Source organism: Crocodylus siamensis, chromosome 10 (assembly GCF_052110815.1).
Source record: "Crocodylus siamensis isolate JL-2025a chromosome 10, ASM5211081v1, whole genome shotgun sequence".
Classification (NCBI taxonomy): domain Eukaryota; kingdom Metazoa; phylum Chordata; order Crocodylia; family Crocodylidae; genus Crocodylus; species Crocodylus siamensis.
In genome coordinates this window covers 35,687,510-35,706,671 of record NC_143404.1, presented here as the reverse complement: position 1 = coordinate 35,706,671, position 19,162 = coordinate 35,687,510, and the positions used below count along the sequence as shown (strand labels likewise).

The following is a 19,162-nucleotide window of genomic DNA, read 5'->3' as shown; positions in this document are numbered from 1 at the left end:
TGCAGTTAGCTTTTCTGATGACTTCGTCACACTGACGACTCATGTTCATCTTGGAGTCAGTCCACTAGGACTCCGAGATCCCTTTCTGCTTCCATACTGCTGAGCAGGTCATTTCTAGGCAGTAGGTGTGCTGGACATTTTTCCTCCCTAGGTGCAGCACTTTGCATTTCTCCTTGTTAAATCACATTCTATTGTTTTCTGCCCATTTGTCCAGCCTGTCCCAGTCTGCCTGTAGTTGTTCCCTGCCCTGCGGTGTGTCCACTTCTCGCCACAGTTTTGTATCATCCGCAGACTTGGACAGAGTACACTTCACTCCCTCATCCAAGTCACGTAAGATGTAGCTTAAGTAGCTTAAGCCTAAATCAGGTACTGCCTAAAAGAATGAATCCTTTAAGAAATCATTTCTGCCTTTACCTTATCCTGTTCCAAGCAGTGAAGCCATCTGCACTTTCATTCTCCCATGTATTAAGGCTACATTCACTCAGGCTACAAGTTCAAATTTGTTAATCAAAATCAATAATTGTGCATATCTCCTGGAACCCATGTCTTCCAATGAATGCCTTGGGCTCAGGTCACTTACTTTTTCCCAAGCTGGCGTGCAACATCACAGCGCTTGAATCCTTCGAGGTTATAGAGGCGTTTAGCAAGTCTCTTGGCAGCTTCATTATCCGCCTTGCAGCCATTTGCTAATGTGTCTGTGCTGCCATGGTCTAGCTGCTCAGTGCTGCCCATGTCAGAGTCCGAGTCAGAAAGAGCATCTTTTAAGCTGGCGTCACTGTGCGATAAACAGAAAGTGATTAAAGAAACAGGGCAGTGCTTTTTTGGAAACTCTGAAAAAGCCTGGGAGGTTATTACCTTTAAACTCCAAAGGGCTCTGGCATAAATATGTTTTTAGGGAAATATGACCTGCTTTTCAAAGCACCCCATCTCAGGGACCAGAGGGTGTTTTGTTAGAAAGTGAAAGGATGTTTAAAGTAACACAGGTAGATCTTTTCATTACCAGATGCAACACTTCCAAAATCAGACAACTTATGAACTTCACAGCTGGTGAGTAGCCATCCAGCCAGTGATTCTCAATGAAGATGCTGTGGCACCCTAGGGTGCCTTGAGATCCTTTCAAGGGTGTCATGGTGTGCCATGCAATCTTAGTATTGTTAGGTGTACAGGCATAATTCACATGATAAACCCAGAGATTTCAAATACAAATTCACGGTATTAAAACAGTCTTCCCTTTTGAAGTCTTTCTGCATTCTTTACAACAGAAGAATTGTTCTATTATTTTTTCTGTAGTCAAGAAACAAACGAAAACCAAGAGCTGGCATTTTCTGAGGGGTACCTCAGGATGCCTTAATACTAAAAAAGATTGAGAAACACTGATTTAAGTGTGTATGAATATTTTTAAAATTAATCATGCATTTATTATTTGGAAAGGACTACACATCCTGAACATTTATATCACTAAACTAAAAACTGTCTGAGATTAAAATTAAAAAACACAGAAGACAACAGTATGTCTCATTCTTTCCAATCCACTTTGCTCACACTTTTAGGAAGGATAAATCTGACTTGACACCTGCACATACAAGGCTATAAATACAACATCTGCTTTTCCTGTCCACACCCTTCAAAAAGTAAGAACATTTAAATTTTGAATCCTTAAAGCAAAGGCTGTTTGTCTCCAGGCCTTGGCTTTATTTGTCATATGAAGAATGAATCTGGAAATGCAATTAAATCTGTCCTTTTAATACAGATTGTTTAAACATGTAAACTGTTTTTATTTAAGTAAAAATATTTCCCTTGATACACATTGCCATGGAATTTTAGGCTGAAGGCATTATTGCAAGCTTTGGACAAAGTTATCTTTGGTATAGAGTATGCCTCCCTGGCTGCCTTCTAAGTTTTTATGAATTTAAAACCCTTATGGTCCTTTCCTTGGTGACTTGTTTCTCCTGGGGGATTTTGTAAGGGCAGTACCAAGTTGAGTTATATCTGCAGTTATTTATCTTCTATTTAGGGAACAAGCTATTTTTCCTAAAATTGAACCTGAAAATGTATTGTTGACTGACACGCAGAATTTACTTACAACAAAAAAGTAATTGCAGTACTGCGTGCAAATTGCATATTGTCTAAGCAGGTTAAGTACTGTTGGGTAAAATAGTTACAATGCCATAAGCATCAACCCACATCCCTATTCATTGCCTCCTGTTTGTGGCTTGAAACGTTCACTGAACTTTGGTAGTGTTGGAGTGTTGGTGTAGGCATGATGGTCCAGGAAACATGCAAGACACAAGGATTTTTGGGGGTAATATCTATTATTGAAATGCCTATATAGGTGGTAGATATTTTAAGCAAGCTTTTGGGCACAAGATATTATTCCTTATATTGTTCAAATTGGAACACCCAGGTAACATTTATTTTCCCAAGCTTCTTGGTGAGGGCTTGAGCCAAGATGGAAAATTTGTGTACAAAATGTGAATGCAGACCTTGTTCCTGTTGTCCAGTGCCTAGCAGAAGGGTTTCATTTTGTATGGGTAGCAGACATTTTTCATACCTGAAGAAAGGTACCTTGTGCCCAAAAGCATGTTTATAATCTAAGTTCAGTGATGTACTTGGTTCAATAAATGATACCACCCCCAAAACTTCTTTCCTCTCACTGAACTTTGGGCATCTTTGTACAGTGAATTCAGTGCTGGCTGACAATCCTGAGTATTGAAGTGCCTTGTGGTCCAGTGAGAGATAGTCAGGACCAACTTCCCGTAACTGCTCCACCACTGCTCACTGTATGAGTGGAGGGGTTTGTTTCACTTCCTGTCCCCAAGCAGCATCTGGTACCCTGTCCAGTACTTACCATAGAAACTCTTTTACATTTGCCTGGCATGGTAGCATTAGTCAATCCAAGTAAGTATAGAACCATTTTCTTAGTTTGCTCCAATCCACTCTCTAAATCAGTTGATTTACACAGGGTTGAGAGAGTCTGGGTATATCTGCCCTGATACTTAGGGTTGAACTTGAGGTTATCCTCAATTAGCCTGACCTCTATAAGTCATCTCTCTCCCTTTCTATATCACACTTTGAGTCCTGCATCCAAGCCTCCACATTGTGCTGCTTATTTTTTCAGTGTGGCACTACTATGTATCCCAGACTCTCTTGCAGAGCCCTTCTATGGATTGGTCTGCAGTATACTTCTCTTCCTTTTCACATCTGTTTCTATTTATGAATAGAGATAGAGAGAGGCTTTGGAAAGGCCAGAAATCAAGAGCAGAGAATTATGGGATTGCTGTTGAGAGCCTAAATGTTAGGGTGAGTTTCAAACACACTGCAAGAAGGGTACAATGCAGAAAGGTAAGCAGCCCAGGGTCAGCCTCAGAGATCTTCTATAACTAGCTTGAGCTGAACAGCCAGCAGAGGTCAAGCTCAAGGCTTCACAACACAGTTGATTGACAGGTATAGACTAGGCTGTCACTGCCAGTGTAGACTCAGCTGATGTTGCGCTGGGACTCTTGTAACTAATTTAATGTATTTTATTGCACATTTAGACCTGCTCTCTCCCTTTGTGCCAAATTTTCCTTTGAGACGTTTGCCTCATTAGCAACACAAACAGACATCCCTGATACTTACACCTATCTTTTGTAGAAATGGAAACTTTGTTCAGCCCATGCATCACTTACTGGTACCGATAAGTGGTTTTTATTCCACTTAAAACTGAACAACTTGGAATGCAGCCTCTGCCTTTGCAGGATTACATGGCAGGATGGGTATTTGTTGTTCTGAGGGTGTTCTGCTCACCTCTGCTTTTCTCCTTCATTTTCTTGGTGGCAAGGAGTAATCTGCTTTGATCTGGACAGCAACTCTTAAAGTATTTCAATCTGAAGCTGGCTCTTTATCTTTGCTACTTTGAAAATACCACTGATTGGCCAGTCTGTTCTTGGAAATTGCTCGGAGAAGCACATCAGAGATCAGACCTTATTCTGCCAGGTATTTCTGCTGGGAGTCATACTAGGGAAGTCCTGAGAGCAAAAGCCTGAAGCAGGCATAGCAAAACTGGGCTCAATTGAAAGCCCCAGGGAAAACAGAAAAGAACTTATGATCTGAATAACTACCTTTCCCAACAATGCAGAAGAGCAACAGAAGGGCACAAGTTCACAGAAGAAAACACCAAGGAAAGGACAGTCAGGTGGGTGCCAGCCACCCCTTAGAATTAAGATAGTTTTGGAGAAAGCTGGTCAAAGGCTTTTTGTCTCTCTGTGCTTACATGGAACACACAGCCTTGTCCAGCCCCGAGTTCCCACCCACCACCACTGCTTCTGACTGTCTAGTGTTTTCCCACCGTGGTACATCCAACCCAATCCTGACCAGCAGTCCCTTTTCTAGTCCTGGTCTGAGTGTTTGGGGCTGAAACATGCCAATTGTTGGTAGTTTTGTAATTGGGCGATACCACCAGACTCATTTCCCCTCATGACCCAGCTGAGAATCATCAGTTCATTCCTGTGCTAAGTCCAAATTTGCTGATCACTAGAGTGTAAAGAAAAGTCAGAAAACTGACAAGGGTCCAATGTGGGGTCTAGTATACAGGGTAATGGTAGTTACAGTGTATCCTAGCCTTTTAGTGGACATTAAGCATCAAATTATAGTAAGTTTCAGGAACTGCATACTGCATATGTGCTTGTAGTTCATAACAGGCACATTGTATGAATTACACCATAGTGGGCTTAAGGATTTTGCTCAGTTCAGCTGGTTAATTTATACCTCTCCCACTGTATGTTTATTCCTGGGCACCCTTGCCACACAGGGATCAACATAAACCAGTCCTCAGAACACACCCATAGATATAGTCCATACAGGGAAACTCAGAGTCCTACAGTCTCTTCCTATACATCAAGAAGATGCTGCCAGCTTCATTCTGTTCCCTCAGCACACCAGTGCAGTCTTCCTTCTCTCTCCTGTAAAAGGTCCCTCTTCTGCTCTTGTGGTGCTGTTGCCACCAGCCTTACAGCCCTGGGTCTTTTGCCAGACCATGAGAGAATTCTTGGCTTAGTTCTGCCACCGCTAGCCAAGCACCTTCTCCCAGTCTCCACCCCTAGGATCCTCTTCGTTTAGCTTCCTGTAAATAGCTAATCATCAAAAACTTCCTGAATAAGTATCCAGCTCATCATCAATAACTTCATCAATAACTTTCTGAAGCCTTTAACTTCCTGTAGCCAGCTAATCATCCTCTGCAGCTGATCCAGTTCTCCTAGGCAGCCTGCAATCACTCCTGACTGCCTGCAGCTGGCTGTCATCCCTTACAAGCCTGGAGACTCCTCTAGCCTGGAGTGAGCAATCTGCTGCAAGCCTTTGCCAACCAGCCTGCTATACACAAACCAAAGATTGGCTATTTTGTGTCTAGAGAGAGGCAATCCCGTATTTTGTGGCCTTTTGCCATAATAAAATAATCAACAGACTCTTTACAAGGCACAGAATTAGCACACAGAGGGGAGTCTGCAGAACAGATTAAAAACAAGAGAGGGGATCAGGCAAACAAATGTTTCATCAAAAATCATACTAAAAAGGGGAGTCCAGCTTATAAGGACCTGATCTGAGAGGTGCTCAGCACCCTCAAAGCTCTACTCAGTGCTCTGCAGGATTGGCTCCAAAATGCAATCAGATTTAGGATGCCCAAATCAAAGAAGAGAAAACAATAATCCATCATTTATGAAATACTGCAGCAGAAATGGGATATTTGTCTGCATCCCTCTGCTAAACTAAGAGGAACCAGAAGCATAAAAATCTTTATAGACAAAAACTTCAATTTGCACAATTGCTCTGGCTCTGTCAGTCACTCAGGTAGTTCAAAGCCCCGTTGGAAAATCGGGCTAGTGGAGGACTCCCTCTCCTGGAGGGAAGCCAGGGCTGGTAGAGAAGCAGTACAGCTGCCACAGCAACACTGAATCTGAATATAGTCTGAGTGCCTTCATGACCCCTTGGACGAGTAAATTGTTTGAGGACCAGGCAGGCTCCTCAAGGCTGCAGGATCTGAGTAATGCAAGGATGACTTAGAGCCACTTTTCTGGATGTGTGCTTAGTTCTCTTTGGACAACCAGGAAATGCCCCCAGCAAATATGCTGTCCAATATTACCCAAGCAGAACTTGCACTGAAGTCAGTGGCAGATTTGGTTGAGTAAGGACTGAATAAATACAGAGTGAAGGCATTACAATTTGGGTGTAAGGGTTGAATCCTGCCTACAATTAAGTACATGCACCTTAAGGAATTCAGCAGGATTCTCATGCCTACATCTTAGGGTCCACTGATGCTGCTGCACATGGGCAGAGTTGTCACTGTTCAACTTGCAGAGAAGCTGCTGCATAAGGTCTGAAAATGGACATTTTATATTGTTTCTAAAGGTGAAAGGTCAACAGCTTACTAAATAATGGCAGTGCTGCATGATTCCTACACACATGACCACTGCGGATGGAACATGAAGACAGCTATCTGAATTCACTGCAAAGCTGCTGTACAAACATAGAACAAAAAGATGCTTTCATCCCTACCTGATGGAGTTAATCAGCTTCGAGGCATCTTCCTCAGATCCCTCAACATGGAACCCATTGGGGATGTTTTTCAAGGATAACCGGCTCAACACATTCTCTGACCTACTGCTGGTAATAGAGTGCCTCAAGGGACTTCCAACATCTCCCTCTGCAGGCTTTGCTGCTGCCTGCTCTTGCTTATCAGCTGCCATGTGTTGAAGGGACTCTTTCTGCTGGGCAATCAGTTTCTGTTCTAAAACCTCAGGGCTTTCCTTAGCCCTTTGCTGAATCAATGGGGTTAGTGGGGCCTCAAAACTGACACAGCTGTCTGTCTCATCAGTGAGGGAGAGCACATCTAAAGAGTCCAGGCTGCTGTAGTAGGTGCCCTTCATAAGGTCTGACTCCACAATTTTTTCAAAGGTAGAACTGAATCCATCCCTGATGTCTTTGAATTGAAACTGTTCCTTGTCATCATCAGTGCAACTTAACTTGGCTTCTCCAGGTGCAAACCTGCAATACAAAGATATATAAAACACTTGGGTCACTGAGATGGAGTAAATAGGTGTCATTATTTGTCCAGAAAAAAATTGCATCTCAGAGACAGGAGAAATGTGCAGAGAATGTGACTTAATGAATAAAGATGCGGGAAAATTTTTTTGCTAAACCCAATGCATTTCTGATTTAATTGCAAACTTCAAACTTACCTCAAACTTGTCCAGTTTTGCAGAGACAGGGCTGATGCTAAGACTCCAGAACTCAAGAATCCAGAACTTTATAATGTGCTGAACCAAAGCCCCGATCTGCATCTGAATGTTGTAATGGGTTCTAACTCCCTAAGGGACTGAGTCTTGCTTAGGCCACTTACTACTAGGAGTTTGATGATGCTCAGTTTCCCCATGTCTTCAGTGGCCACATCTCCATCAGAACCTACTCCTACAGACCTACAGTTTTGCTGTTCAGAGCAAAACTGTCTAATCTTTGCTTTGAACAGCACCAAACATTTGATCTAAATTACACTCTCTATTCAGTCTAATCTTTACATCAAATGATTATGGTCCTATTTTCAAGCAATTTTGGGGCCATTAGAGACTGTCTCAAAATCATGACAGGAACTAACGGTTACAGAAAAAAGTGGATGAGACTCGGCAATTCTGATTAGGGCTGGCTGAATTTTTGAGATTATACAAGTTCAGAACCCAAAAGGTAAGAATCCATCTGAATCAAAGTGGGTAAACTATACTGAAAACCTAGAAAATGAGAGTGAGGACTTTCACAAAAAACTACCAAGGAATGAGAGTGTGGGATGATTACTCTGCTAGTATTACTGGCCAGTTTGAATTGTATTTAAAATCTCATGAGACTTCCAGCCCAGATTATCATTTGCTTTGGCAGAGAGCAGGACTGCATTTCCATGCTATGATCCAGGTGGAAAAGTCAGAGGGAAAGAATGCATTTTCTCCTTCCCCAGCATTTGCCTCAGGTTGTTTGGCATTGTCTCATTATCCCCCCGTATTTGGCTCACATCCTAATGATTACTGTCTAATCTTACATGGAGAAATATGTTTCCCTCAGATGGGTTCTGAAGGTACACCAGAGCCAAGCCATTCCTGGTTCCAGTGAACCTGAAAACATGTGAAAGGGTGCAAACGATCCCCAAAGCATCTCACAAGCAGCTATAAACGTGCAGGCATTTTAACCTGATACTGGCATGGCCTATAGGGGTTTGGAGCAAGTTTTGTACCACTGACCCTAACCTTTCTGTACCTCAGGGATTGAAACCAAGGAGCATGTGGTTCTGGTGCAGAATTTGACAACCCACTTAGGGTCAAACTAGAACAACTGATTAAAATCTTCTAGGAGTCTCAACTTCCAGCTTTCTTACAGCCAAAAACCTTTCTCTTCCAATAACACCTACCTCGCATCTAGCAGTTTTTACCATCAGTTTACCCAGTTTGATTCAGATTTCAAAGTGCTTCATGAAGGAGGTTGGTATCAGTCCTCTCATTTTACAGGTGTGGAAACAGATTCAGGATGGTGCAGCAACTTGCCACCCAGCAGGCCAGGAACGGAGATGGGGCTAAAACCCCGTTCTTCTGAGTTGCAAGCCAGTGTGCTCTCCACTAGGTACCTGAGGCCGAACTTTTATGGGAGGCCCCTCTGATCCCCTTCCCCAGCCCAATCTGCTCCTTTGCTTTCTGCTCCCTGTCTGATCTTCTGTTTTGATTTCTGCTTCCTGTCCTATTTGCTGCTATTAGGCTGCTGCTGCTGCCTATACTCTCCCTGACCAGCCACAGACCACATACAGAGACTGCCTGTGCCATTTATGCCATAGGTTGGCCACTCCACATAGTGCTTCTTTGAAAGCAACCTGTAAACAGCCCTTGTGTATAACTAACTAGTTCTTTAAGCTATCCCCAGTTTATTGTCAAATCTCAGATGTTGGCTTTTGGAAATGTATTGCGTTATCACTTTACTTACTAAGCCCATGAAGATTGTACACAGTTAAGAAGCTGTCACCACAATGCAAAATGCCTGGAACAGATGTGTGAGGATGGCATGAGCTCTCACAAGAGCCCCTAATTTTGACTGCCAGTGAAAATCATAGGAATTCAGAATTTAATGTTGCCAGACTCAAACCACTTGGATTGCATTTGTTCCCACTGCCTGATGGGCTGCCAATGCCCAGCCAGCCTTGTAGTCTGCTCCTGCACTATACTACTTGCCATTAGATGAACATTCCCTTCTTTTCAAAGTTATGGCAATATGGTGTCAGCATATCCTACCATTGCTTATATAAATAAACAGTCATAAACCCCTGGCCCCAACAGGGGACATGCAAATGAGGTGACCTGAACTAGAAAATAAGGAACCCACTCTAACATTTTCCCACCAGGACAAGTCAACCACAAGCTGAGCAAATGATCAAAAACAGCCTTAGGCCAGCAATTGTTATTTTTTATAAATATAGATGCTCCTAGTGAGCTGAATCTTTACAGAAACTGGCTGATCTCCAAGGCTAGGGACAGACATTACACATAAATCTGTTTAAGTGATCAGAACCTGGTTTAAACCTGTAACAGAACAGGTGTTCAGTGCACAAAAACTGGTTTGAAAAAGGCTGAAACTGGCTCGAGATAAACCTGGCTGAATGTAGTATCAGATTTAACTGATTTGGGTCAAACCAGTTTATGCAATGTGTGTCCCAGACCCCTTCCTGGTTTAAGTTAAATTAGAGTCACCCACCATCTTCGCATGCTCTCTGGGCTGGGTGGGGCTTTCTGCTCCAGAGGGCTGAGCTGGCCCCTCCCCTTTGCTCCCTGGTTTCAGCTCCAGCAGAGACAGCAGGTATAGGGTGTCTGCCTGGCTTCCTCCTGCTCCCTGCCCTCCCCCTCACTACTCCCTGCTCAAGTACGGATTCCCCCCCTCCCTTCTGCCTTAGGCATCAGCTACCATTCCGCATGCTGGCTATGATCAGTGCTGTGGGAGACAGGACAAAGGCAGGCAGGACAGTGCCACTTAGGGCTTTTTGGAGTTAATCAACAGGTTGCTAATAATGTCCCTCTTTTCCTTCTTTGGAGCAAGTTGTTTATGAAGAGCTTGAATTACTGAGAGATCCTTTCATTTTGCTGATGGGCGGATAAATACTCCCTTCTGTGTAAGTAAATGCTATGTAAATCCCTGCTGACTAGCAAGTGTAGGAGGAACCCCTCCATAATCAGTGTCCTGAGAGGGCCTGGCCACGCCCCTCTTCAGCTCAGCACTGCAGTGAAGGAAGGGCAGCTCTAGCGCTCCCTGGCTTCTAGCCTGAGCAACTGCAGGTATGTGTCTGCATTTTTCAGTGCAGAGGGGATGTGAGGTTACAAACTGATTCAGACTAGGCAGGTTAGACTAATCTTCAAAGATTGAATCAATTCAGGCCTGGACTGCAGTGGCATCAAGCTAGACTTGTGCTTACAACAAGATTTGGCAGTAACAAAACTAGTGTGAATGGCGGCCGTCACGGAGGTCCAGCTGCCTGGCTCAGAGGACAGGGGATTGTTAGAGCTGTACAAATATTTGCAGGGCCCCTGCTTCAGAAAATCACAGTGCCTTCTGGCAGGCCGCAAAAATGTGCAGCTCCACCTCTGTTCTCTTCAACAGGAGGGGGAGCACTGACAGTGCAAGCCGGCCTTCTGTTGACTGTAGGAGTATAGATACTTCTATGACAAGCTTGCTCGCTCCCTGGCTGGAGCAGAGAGACTCAGCACAATCGGTGGGGGCATTCTCTTTCCCCGCCAATCCAGAAAAGGAAGGAGAGAGGCTTGCTCCTCCCCAACCCCGGGACAAGGCAAAAAGGAGGGCCAGAGTGGGAACTAACCCCTCCAGCTTCTGATTAGTCTGTTCTCAATCTGGGGCGGAGCCTCCTGAAGGGATAAAAAGCCAGCGTGCCTGGTACATGGGTGGCTTCAACTAGAGACGACGAAGAGAGCTCACGAAGAGTTGATGGAGCTGATCAATGGGGAAGAGCAATTGCCTCAGTAGCGCTTAGAAGACAGCTCTGCCAGACGGGAGCAGCAAGCTGTGGAGGGAGCTGTGGTGATGGTGCATGGAGGATCTGGGAGTGGATGGGACCCCACCCGCTGCACAAGGCAGTGCAGGTCTCCAACCCCATACATCAGTTAGGGCTGACAATGCAGAAGCTGGTGCATGGAGGGTCAGGAAGCATACCGGACCTTGGCAGCTTGCACAAAGTGGTGCAGATCTCTGATCCTGCACATGGCAGGAAACGGGCCATAGGTGCACAGGACAGTGCACAAGGCCATAGAGTTGAGGGGACCATGGCTGCGCGGGTCTCCAACCTTGCACGAGGCATGAAAAAGGGCCCATGGTGCACAGGGCGGGGAGTAGGCTGACAGACCAGGAGAGTCATATGGGGCAGCTGGGGCCTCCTCACAGAGGTAGGAGATGCCTCACCCCTGGAGATGAGTAAGGCCCTGTCAGGCCCGCTGGGAGTTGTGAGTCCCTCTGGCAAAGGATTCCCACAGGGGAGGAGGGCCCACCATGCTGGGGCGACAGAAGGGAAGCCCCTGATGAGAGGGGGGCATTTTGCCCTGGGGTATAGCAAGGGATCTGGGGCCCCTGCTTGCTAAGAGGGGTTCCCAGGTTAAGGGGCCCTGTCAGGTGAGTAGCCTGAGTGGAGTCTAGGTTTCTCTATTGCGTGAAGGGGTTCCTCGTCCGGTTGTCATTTCTTTGTTGGGCACAGCTGAGTGCCACAGTTGCCTCCTGTTCTTTTCCCTCCTCCATGTTGTTGGGAACCCTGTGCCTTTCCTATTGTATTAGGAGAGTCTTCTAAGCTGCCTCTATTTTGTATATAGTGTTTTATGCATAGGTGTTATATGCCATGTAATCTCTTATACTGATATTTCACTATTGACCCATTGCTGCCAGTGGTTTGTTTATTGATTTTGTCAGCTAGACCCCTGTTTATTCTTGGGTGCCCCTTTCCCCTTGGGCCTGCAGGGCCTGCTGCAGTCTAACCTGAAGGCCACAGGGAACCAGGCCTATGCATGGGTTTGGGGTTTAATTAGAGTATGTTTGGGTGAATTTATAACTGTAAATATATATATACATAAATTGATGATCGCAGTTGTAAATTCTTTGTTAATGTTAAATCTGTACGTAGTTAAGATAGTTACTGAGTGTCCTGGTTCTTTGGTATGTAGGCAGAGGAAGGGAGCTGCATACAACTAAGGCAGCCATGCCTCCCACAGCACACCTGTACCCACAGATGAGCCCTTCATTTGGAGAGGGGGTACCTTTTTGCATACCACCCGGGTTACACTTCATAATCCCCAAGATGGTTGCTATGGAATCCTGGGATTCCTTTGCAACTGGGTGATGGCTGGACTGCCCCATAATCCTTCACACAAGGTTGCTTAGCTACCACATGAAGGATTACAAAGTGGGTTTGCCCCTGTGCTCTGCTGCCAGCTGTCAGGCAGTGGGAGTGTGGGGGGGTAGGGTATTACCACAACTGCTGGGCAGCATTTTGTCCCCAAATCTGGTAAGGATTGGGAAAGCAATGGTCACACCAAGCAGCCTCCCCAAGATGGTTTGCTTCATTTATGGATAAGCGATCACCCAGCCCCTCCTGCAAGCCCATAGAACTTTCTCTATGGGCTTGCAGGAGGGGCTGGGTAATTGCTTCACAGAGGGTGACTGGCTTCAGAATAAAATGGGAGCAAAGCATGGCTTGCCTCCCCTGAAGACAGCCAGGTGAGACAGCAGTGTATTGGGGTTCATGAAGTCATAGCTTGTAGGGAGGGGAAAGAGCAGCAAGGTCACTTAGGCCCTCACAGGCTCTTATCCCAGGTACCATATACCACATACAGGCTCATACTTTCTGGGCCTGTAGGTCAGTATCTGTTCAGACATTCTTTTAAAGGTTATATTGGATTTTAACTTGATCATATACTGTGTGGCCATGGTATGGTTTTCCCTTCCTAGTCTGAGTCTCTAAAGAGCCTGGATCCCTGTCAAGACCAAGGGCCTTTTGTATAGCTCTGGTATCTATGTAGTGTGAGAGTCTTTTTCCTTCTCCTGCTTCCTCCCTCTAATGGCCCACTGGAGCTAAAGGGAAGATACCTATAGACTGCAGCAGGCATTGGTTCAAGTCATCAGTCCTGCAGCAAAGAGGCTCAGCCTGGCTGGCCTTCTACTGACATCTAAGGAATGTTACTGAGAGCACAGTTTGGCCCATTCTCCTCCAGTACAAAGCAGCAATCACAAGACATGGATTAGCTGAGTGGGATGTCTCCACCAGTGACTGGTTTCTTGCTCTGATTATTTTCTCACAGCTGTTTTACCTCAGTGTGGTTCCACTGACCTGAGTGTAATCACTCCTGATTTATACCAGTTCAATTGACCTTAGTGTGAGTGAGAAGTGAACTGGCCTCTAATATCTTTCATGCAGCAAGCACTCAGTTATCTGGGCAATAGGTGCCTGAGAAATACCTGAGACAGATGGTTCTGTGGCCTTCAAACAGTACTGAAAGTGCACAAAGAATCATGCCTTTATTTGACATGCTGTTAGTCACAGACCTACAGATATTGCTTCTCATATCTCTTCCCCATATGTAAAGAGATGTAGAGTTTTCATGTCCTAGAAATATTGCACATTCTAAGGCCATGCATTTATCTCCCGGTTCTGAAACTCTCTCTAATGTATGGTGAATGTATAAGAATTAGGAGAGTACTCAGGGGCTCCCGGGTGTAGAACCATTTGCCCATTCCTATGCTGTGTGGCAAAGGAAGTCATATTAGGCACTACTTGGTTGGTCTGGGGCATGCTGGCACCAAAATCTGCTGCCCTTTCTCCTGTTTTGAAGAAACTCAACCCATCTGAGCACTCGGGAGTCAGGGCTACATAGGCTGAGCCTGACATCGGAAGGAGCTACTTTGGGTGGTACCATCTTCACTTAAGTTCATAATGGATGAGAATGGTCGGACAATGAGAACACAGGAAATGTTCTCAGGTGCTAGCGGCTCCTCTGCTCAATGAAACCCACTGGAGCCAGAGGGCATTAGGGGGAAAATAAGAGAATATAATTCTTGAGGAAACCACACCACATAGCGAGGACCTGGTCCAGGGGCCAGGAGACTTGTGCAGGGATGTCTCCACAATGATGCATGAACCTTTTCCATGTAATGTGGGAGACAAACTCCTCCTCAGTAATGAACGCTGCCAGGAAAGCTCTAGGTGCAGACAGAAGTGACAATTTTTGCATGATCTAGTCCCTGAAAACACTCTACAACCATGACCAAACACAAGTGCACAGCTGCGGAGTTCTTTAAAAGGGCCTGATCCTGCAACAATCTGAACCCTCATTATATGCTGTGCTCCAAAGTGGAGCACTTTCATTAACTTGTGTCTGTACTCCCTGAGAGCCAGGCCAGGCTGACACAGCCCATTCCTGCTCCTAGTGTTGTTTTCAGAATGGGAGGGGGGGAAGGGAGCAGAGGGAGATCATACCGGGAGTTGCCCAGCCAGCACTGGAGAGTGGAGAAGGTAGACTGGAGCTCCCCTGAGGTGGGGACTCCAACACACCCACCCCTCCCATTCCAGTGCAGGCTCCCTTCTCTGCCTTCTCCTTCTCTCATCCTGAGACAGCACTGGGGGTTGTGGGGGCAGAGCTAGGGGAAGAGGCTAGAAAGACACAGCCTCTCTTCCTGGATCGGCTTCAAATTGGGGTTCTATCCCCCATTTTCCTAACCCAACAGCTAATGTCTATTGGGTCAAGAGGATGGGTCTAATTCATAGTGCTTTTTGTCAAGTGCCAAGAGTTAAATTGGGGAACTACACTTCTGTCTGCACCTTCTGTGAGCTGAAGCATGGAGTGTCTCATGCTCCATGCAGTAACACACACAGAGGGGGACGATCTGGGCTGGGTTTGTATCATGCTTTAGTGGGATTCATTTTATATCTGCATAATTTTGATTATTTTCTAGGGCTTTGTAATGCCTTGGAGAATTAAAGCTGACATGTCGTCAGGGTTTAAATTGGACTCGGTGCTGTGCTGGCTTTGTCGGTGCCTGATTTCATCAATTCACTATGAAACTGAGGGCGCTGATCTCAGCTCATTGCCAGGCTCCTGCTTTCTTTCAGAGCTCAGAACTGTAGCAGAACCTGAAAGCTATCATGGTGAGAGGACTGGACTGGCAGGAGGGGACGTTGTGTCTATGTCCAGTTCGGAGATGGGAACAGGGAGGGACAGAAACAGAAACTGACACCCCAGTCCTGGGCAGACAAATGGCAGGAGTTTGGCCATCTCTTATCCCAGGCCCATGGACCTCTGGTCCCATCTTCCAGGGATGTTACTGATGGCTCTAGGTGCTCAGGCCCTGTAACATGGATTTATCTCATGCTAATACGCATATCAGTAGCATAACCATTGCTAGTGCAGGCAACCCAGTGCTGCCCACCTGTCCTATAGCCCCATCGCTTACAGCACCGGGCTTTAGGCAATTAAGGGTCCAGTAAAACACTTTAGTTGATTAGCTGACAGCACCACTTTGGTCTAAGCTGGAGAGTCCTCTGTGTTTTGTGCCACATCTGTGGCCCTGGACAACCAAGAGCCCTGTGAAAAATACACCAGTGACTGTAACAATGTGGGGCCCATTTTTATTTTGTCTCAGGGACTCCAGGTCAAGGTAAAAGAAAGCATCACTGCCAATCCTGTAAGCTCTGCCTGGGCTCTGAGAGCCACACTGGCCACTTCCCATGCCCCATTTAGAAAGGCTTTGCCTGAAGAATGAATTCTATCTGTTGTTACATTGCCTCTTTCAACCATGATAGTATTTGTAGACTGGGTTATCCCCAGAGCTTTCGCTCTGCTGCCTCTGGCCTTCTGAAGGAGGTGGTTGTCTATTTGTTATCAAGCCTCCCTAAACTTGTTGAATATGCTTGTTACATTGTTTTGGCTGCTTACAATATTCCCCAATACAGAAGTGGCCTAACATAAGGTAGAAAGAAGAGCCTTTATGATAGCTGGGGGTCACCATGTTACACTGCCAGTACCTCTTGCCCCAGCCATTTTCCAATAGCCCGTTGCAGGGAGGGACTGGTGTAGAGCCTGCTCTTGGCAGGTGATGCTGCCTTGTGGGCCATTTGTCACTGTGGTGCAGCATAAAGTGCTGCAGTGCAGGAAACAATCTGGGACTCCAAACTTTCCTGCATTGCCTGTGGAACACTGGGGACCAGCGTCTCTGAGGGCAGACTGCTGAGCAGAGACTAGAAAGCCAGCGCCCAGAGCACACTGTGAAGAGGATCGTAGGCTGGAGCTTTGATAGAATTCCATTCCCAATAGTCCAGGGTCTTAGTTTTTGCCAGCTTGGAGGCTCAGACAGATACAGGGCAAAAAACCCCTCTCCCCTGTGTTCTCATTAAAGGAGGATGAAGAACTGTTCAAGGAAGGAAGATGTACCACAGGCTAAATACCAGAAAGCCCTTTGCAAAAGAGGTCACTTAGACAATGACCTGAACTGCCCTGGCAACACATAGATTCACTGCCGCTAGTGATGTGTAAGGAAAGACTAAGCAGAGAACACTTAGGAGCTTTGCAGAAATCAGTGAGCCTACTCCGACAGTGATACAGGCCAAGCTATTATGCTAGCAGCCTCACTAAGACTTGCTGTTGGCCCAAGCAGCTGCAAAGGCCAGCTACTTTTCATGATGTTCCTTCCTGTAGCAACTACTCACTGATTTCATTGACTGAAAGAAATATCAAATAGGTATGTTTCCTCATTAGGATCACAGTTTGTGAATGTTTCCCCAGGACTAGAAGGAACACTGAAAAAGAGGCATTTCCTTGCGAAAAAAACAATCATAAGCTGTGACATTGGTGATACCACCCAGGTGATAGAGCAAACAGCTTCCACAACTAAGTCTCAGCTATTTGCAGTTGCCTATTATTAAAATACATAAGCAACACAGCTGGGTGGGAAATGGTTTTAATTAAACAATTTTTGTTGGAAAAGGCTAATTCACTGAACCCAAAAGCATGTATCAGAAAGGGTCAGTTTCCATGAATTTCTCAGTTCAAAAACCTTTTTTAGGGAAAAATTCTAAAATAGCAAAATATTCTATTTTTAGCTTCAAAATCACTTTGTTTAGAAATATAATTTAATTATATAAATTAGAGTAATTTCATTATAGAAAGTTAAAATCTAAATACAATGGTTTTAAGCTATTAAAACAAAATGCTTTGCTGGACCAGAACTGAATTTTTTTCCCCTGCTTGCTGATTTACAGATGATTTCAAGATTTCAACTTTTCTTCCCACATCATGACCAGAAAAACTTGCAAATGCTAGAAAAATTTCCTGAACCAGGAAGACCGTTTCCAGTGTAGCTTAAGGCAGTGCCTAGGAAGGATGTTTCTGCAGCTCCAAATTGCCATCATGAATATGTCTCCTTTGCCCTTTGCCTCCTTTGAATGCTTGAGAGGCTTACATGTGCTTTCTAGGCATAATTGACTAATCTTTTATACCTGCATCAGGTAGGTGTAACTCTATTTGCATGCAACTACCTAAGCTGTCTGTATAATCATGTGTATACCTCTTTATGCCTGCCAGTGCATCCTTGCCTTCTTGAAGATCAGTCCCTGATTACTGAAAGAAACAGGCTGATTGATCTGGTCTGTCTCTCTTTCAGTGTTAAAATAATCACCAGCTGCTACTAGTGGGACTCTTGTCACCAAAAGCAAGAATAAAAACCTAGCACTCATTGTTTTAAATATGACCTGCACAGGAAAAAAAAAACCTCTGCCTATTCCTTTTGTTCCTTGAGAATGCAAAATGGAGACCTCTTGTTTCATTTCCCTCCCAAAATTTTCTTTTCTACTTGAATTTTACAGGAGAAATTTGGGTTTTATCTGCCCTAGAAGATTCCTTGATGGTTAGAGGACTGATTACAATAATAAAGTGAGAATCTAGGTGTGGGGTCAGATCCTCACCCCTATCCTGGCACCTCTGTGCTTTATTAAAAAGGGGTTAAGTGGTATAACAAAGCCCTAAATGTCCTTGTAGCAGCTGAGGAAGGATACTTCTGGTGCAGACACTATGGTAGATAGCTCTAAGGTTGTTTCCTGAGGACCCCTCTCAAATCATGCATGGGATGGAGGACAGAACATGTAGCCGAAGTGCCAGGTAGTACTGCAGCCTGGGGAGTCTGAACTCAAGAAAGGCCCATAGGGCTGTCCAGGTTGTGCCATGGGTTGTTCCAGGTGCCAGATCAGGTCAAGACTGGAAATTGTGAAGGTTGCTTTAGTTTTCTGGTATCCTTTCCCCCTGTGCTATGTGTTTTTTGGGGGTTCTTGCCCTGTGTTTATCATCAATGACTTACTCACATTTTTCAGAAAGCATATTCTAGTTAAAGATCCAGGCCCTGAACTTTCCCACTAAGGTGGGGGAGTGCAAGTAAACATCTGAACACCTCTCAGAAATCCTCTGGAGAATACAAAGATGACCACATGTGTTGTTTGTAAAATTTCTAGCACACATCCACACTTAAACTTCCCATCCTGATCTGTCAGTCCTCTTTCTATCATAAAGTACCAAACAAACAAAAAAGGGGGCTTAACCCAAGGTTTTAAAAATCCTTGGCAAATAACATCCATACAGGAACTGCAACTATTTTTTTAATTCAATTTTTGCCAATTTCTACTTACTCCATTTATCATCGTAATTTGGGAGTATTTTCTTTTAAATATGAATGGTTTTGGCTGGAGATGCAGCTGAAGTCAGTAGTCTGCCTCTTATCTGCCTGCCTCTTTTTATTCCATATGCTTTCCCCTCTTCTTCTTCTTTCCCTTTCTCCCTGTCTGCTCCCCATCCCAGATTGTGCATCTGAAGGCTGATCCAAGGCCCAAAACCAACTCTTCAGTTCAAGTGCCTGGCTTAAACTTTAGGGTGCTGACAGACATGAAGCTTCCCGCTAACTCATAGCGCTTCACAGGAAGGCATTCTCTGATGGAGGCTTGGGGGATCCATCTCCAGTTTGGAGCCAGCTGCCTGTCTGCAGTCTCTCTCCCCTAGCCTCCCCCTCCTCCCCCCACCCCTAGCTCCAGTGCTATCTTCGGGATGGGAGTGGGGAAAAGGGAGGGAAGGGAGCTTGGTCT

The 19,162-nt window shown here is 45.1% G+C and overlaps 1 protein-coding gene across 2 annotated transcripts in view; it reads right to left on the bottom strand.

The window, feature by feature from the left end:
* The window catches only part of PSD2 (pleckstrin and Sec7 domain containing 2), a 210,305-nt gene that overhangs the window by 99,033 nt on the left and 92,110 nt on the right, over window positions 1-19,162 (bottom strand). For both annotated transcript variants that reach the window (XM_090020441.1, XM_090020442.1), the window contains exons 3-4: window positions 6,529-7,017; window positions 581-775 (exon numbers count right to left, since the gene is read on the bottom strand). In XM_090020441.1, the coding sequence (XP_089876567.1) occupies window positions 581-775; window positions 6,529-7,017 (684 nt within the window). The remainder of the gene's footprint in view (window positions 1-580; window positions 776-6,528; window positions 7,018-19,162) is intronic.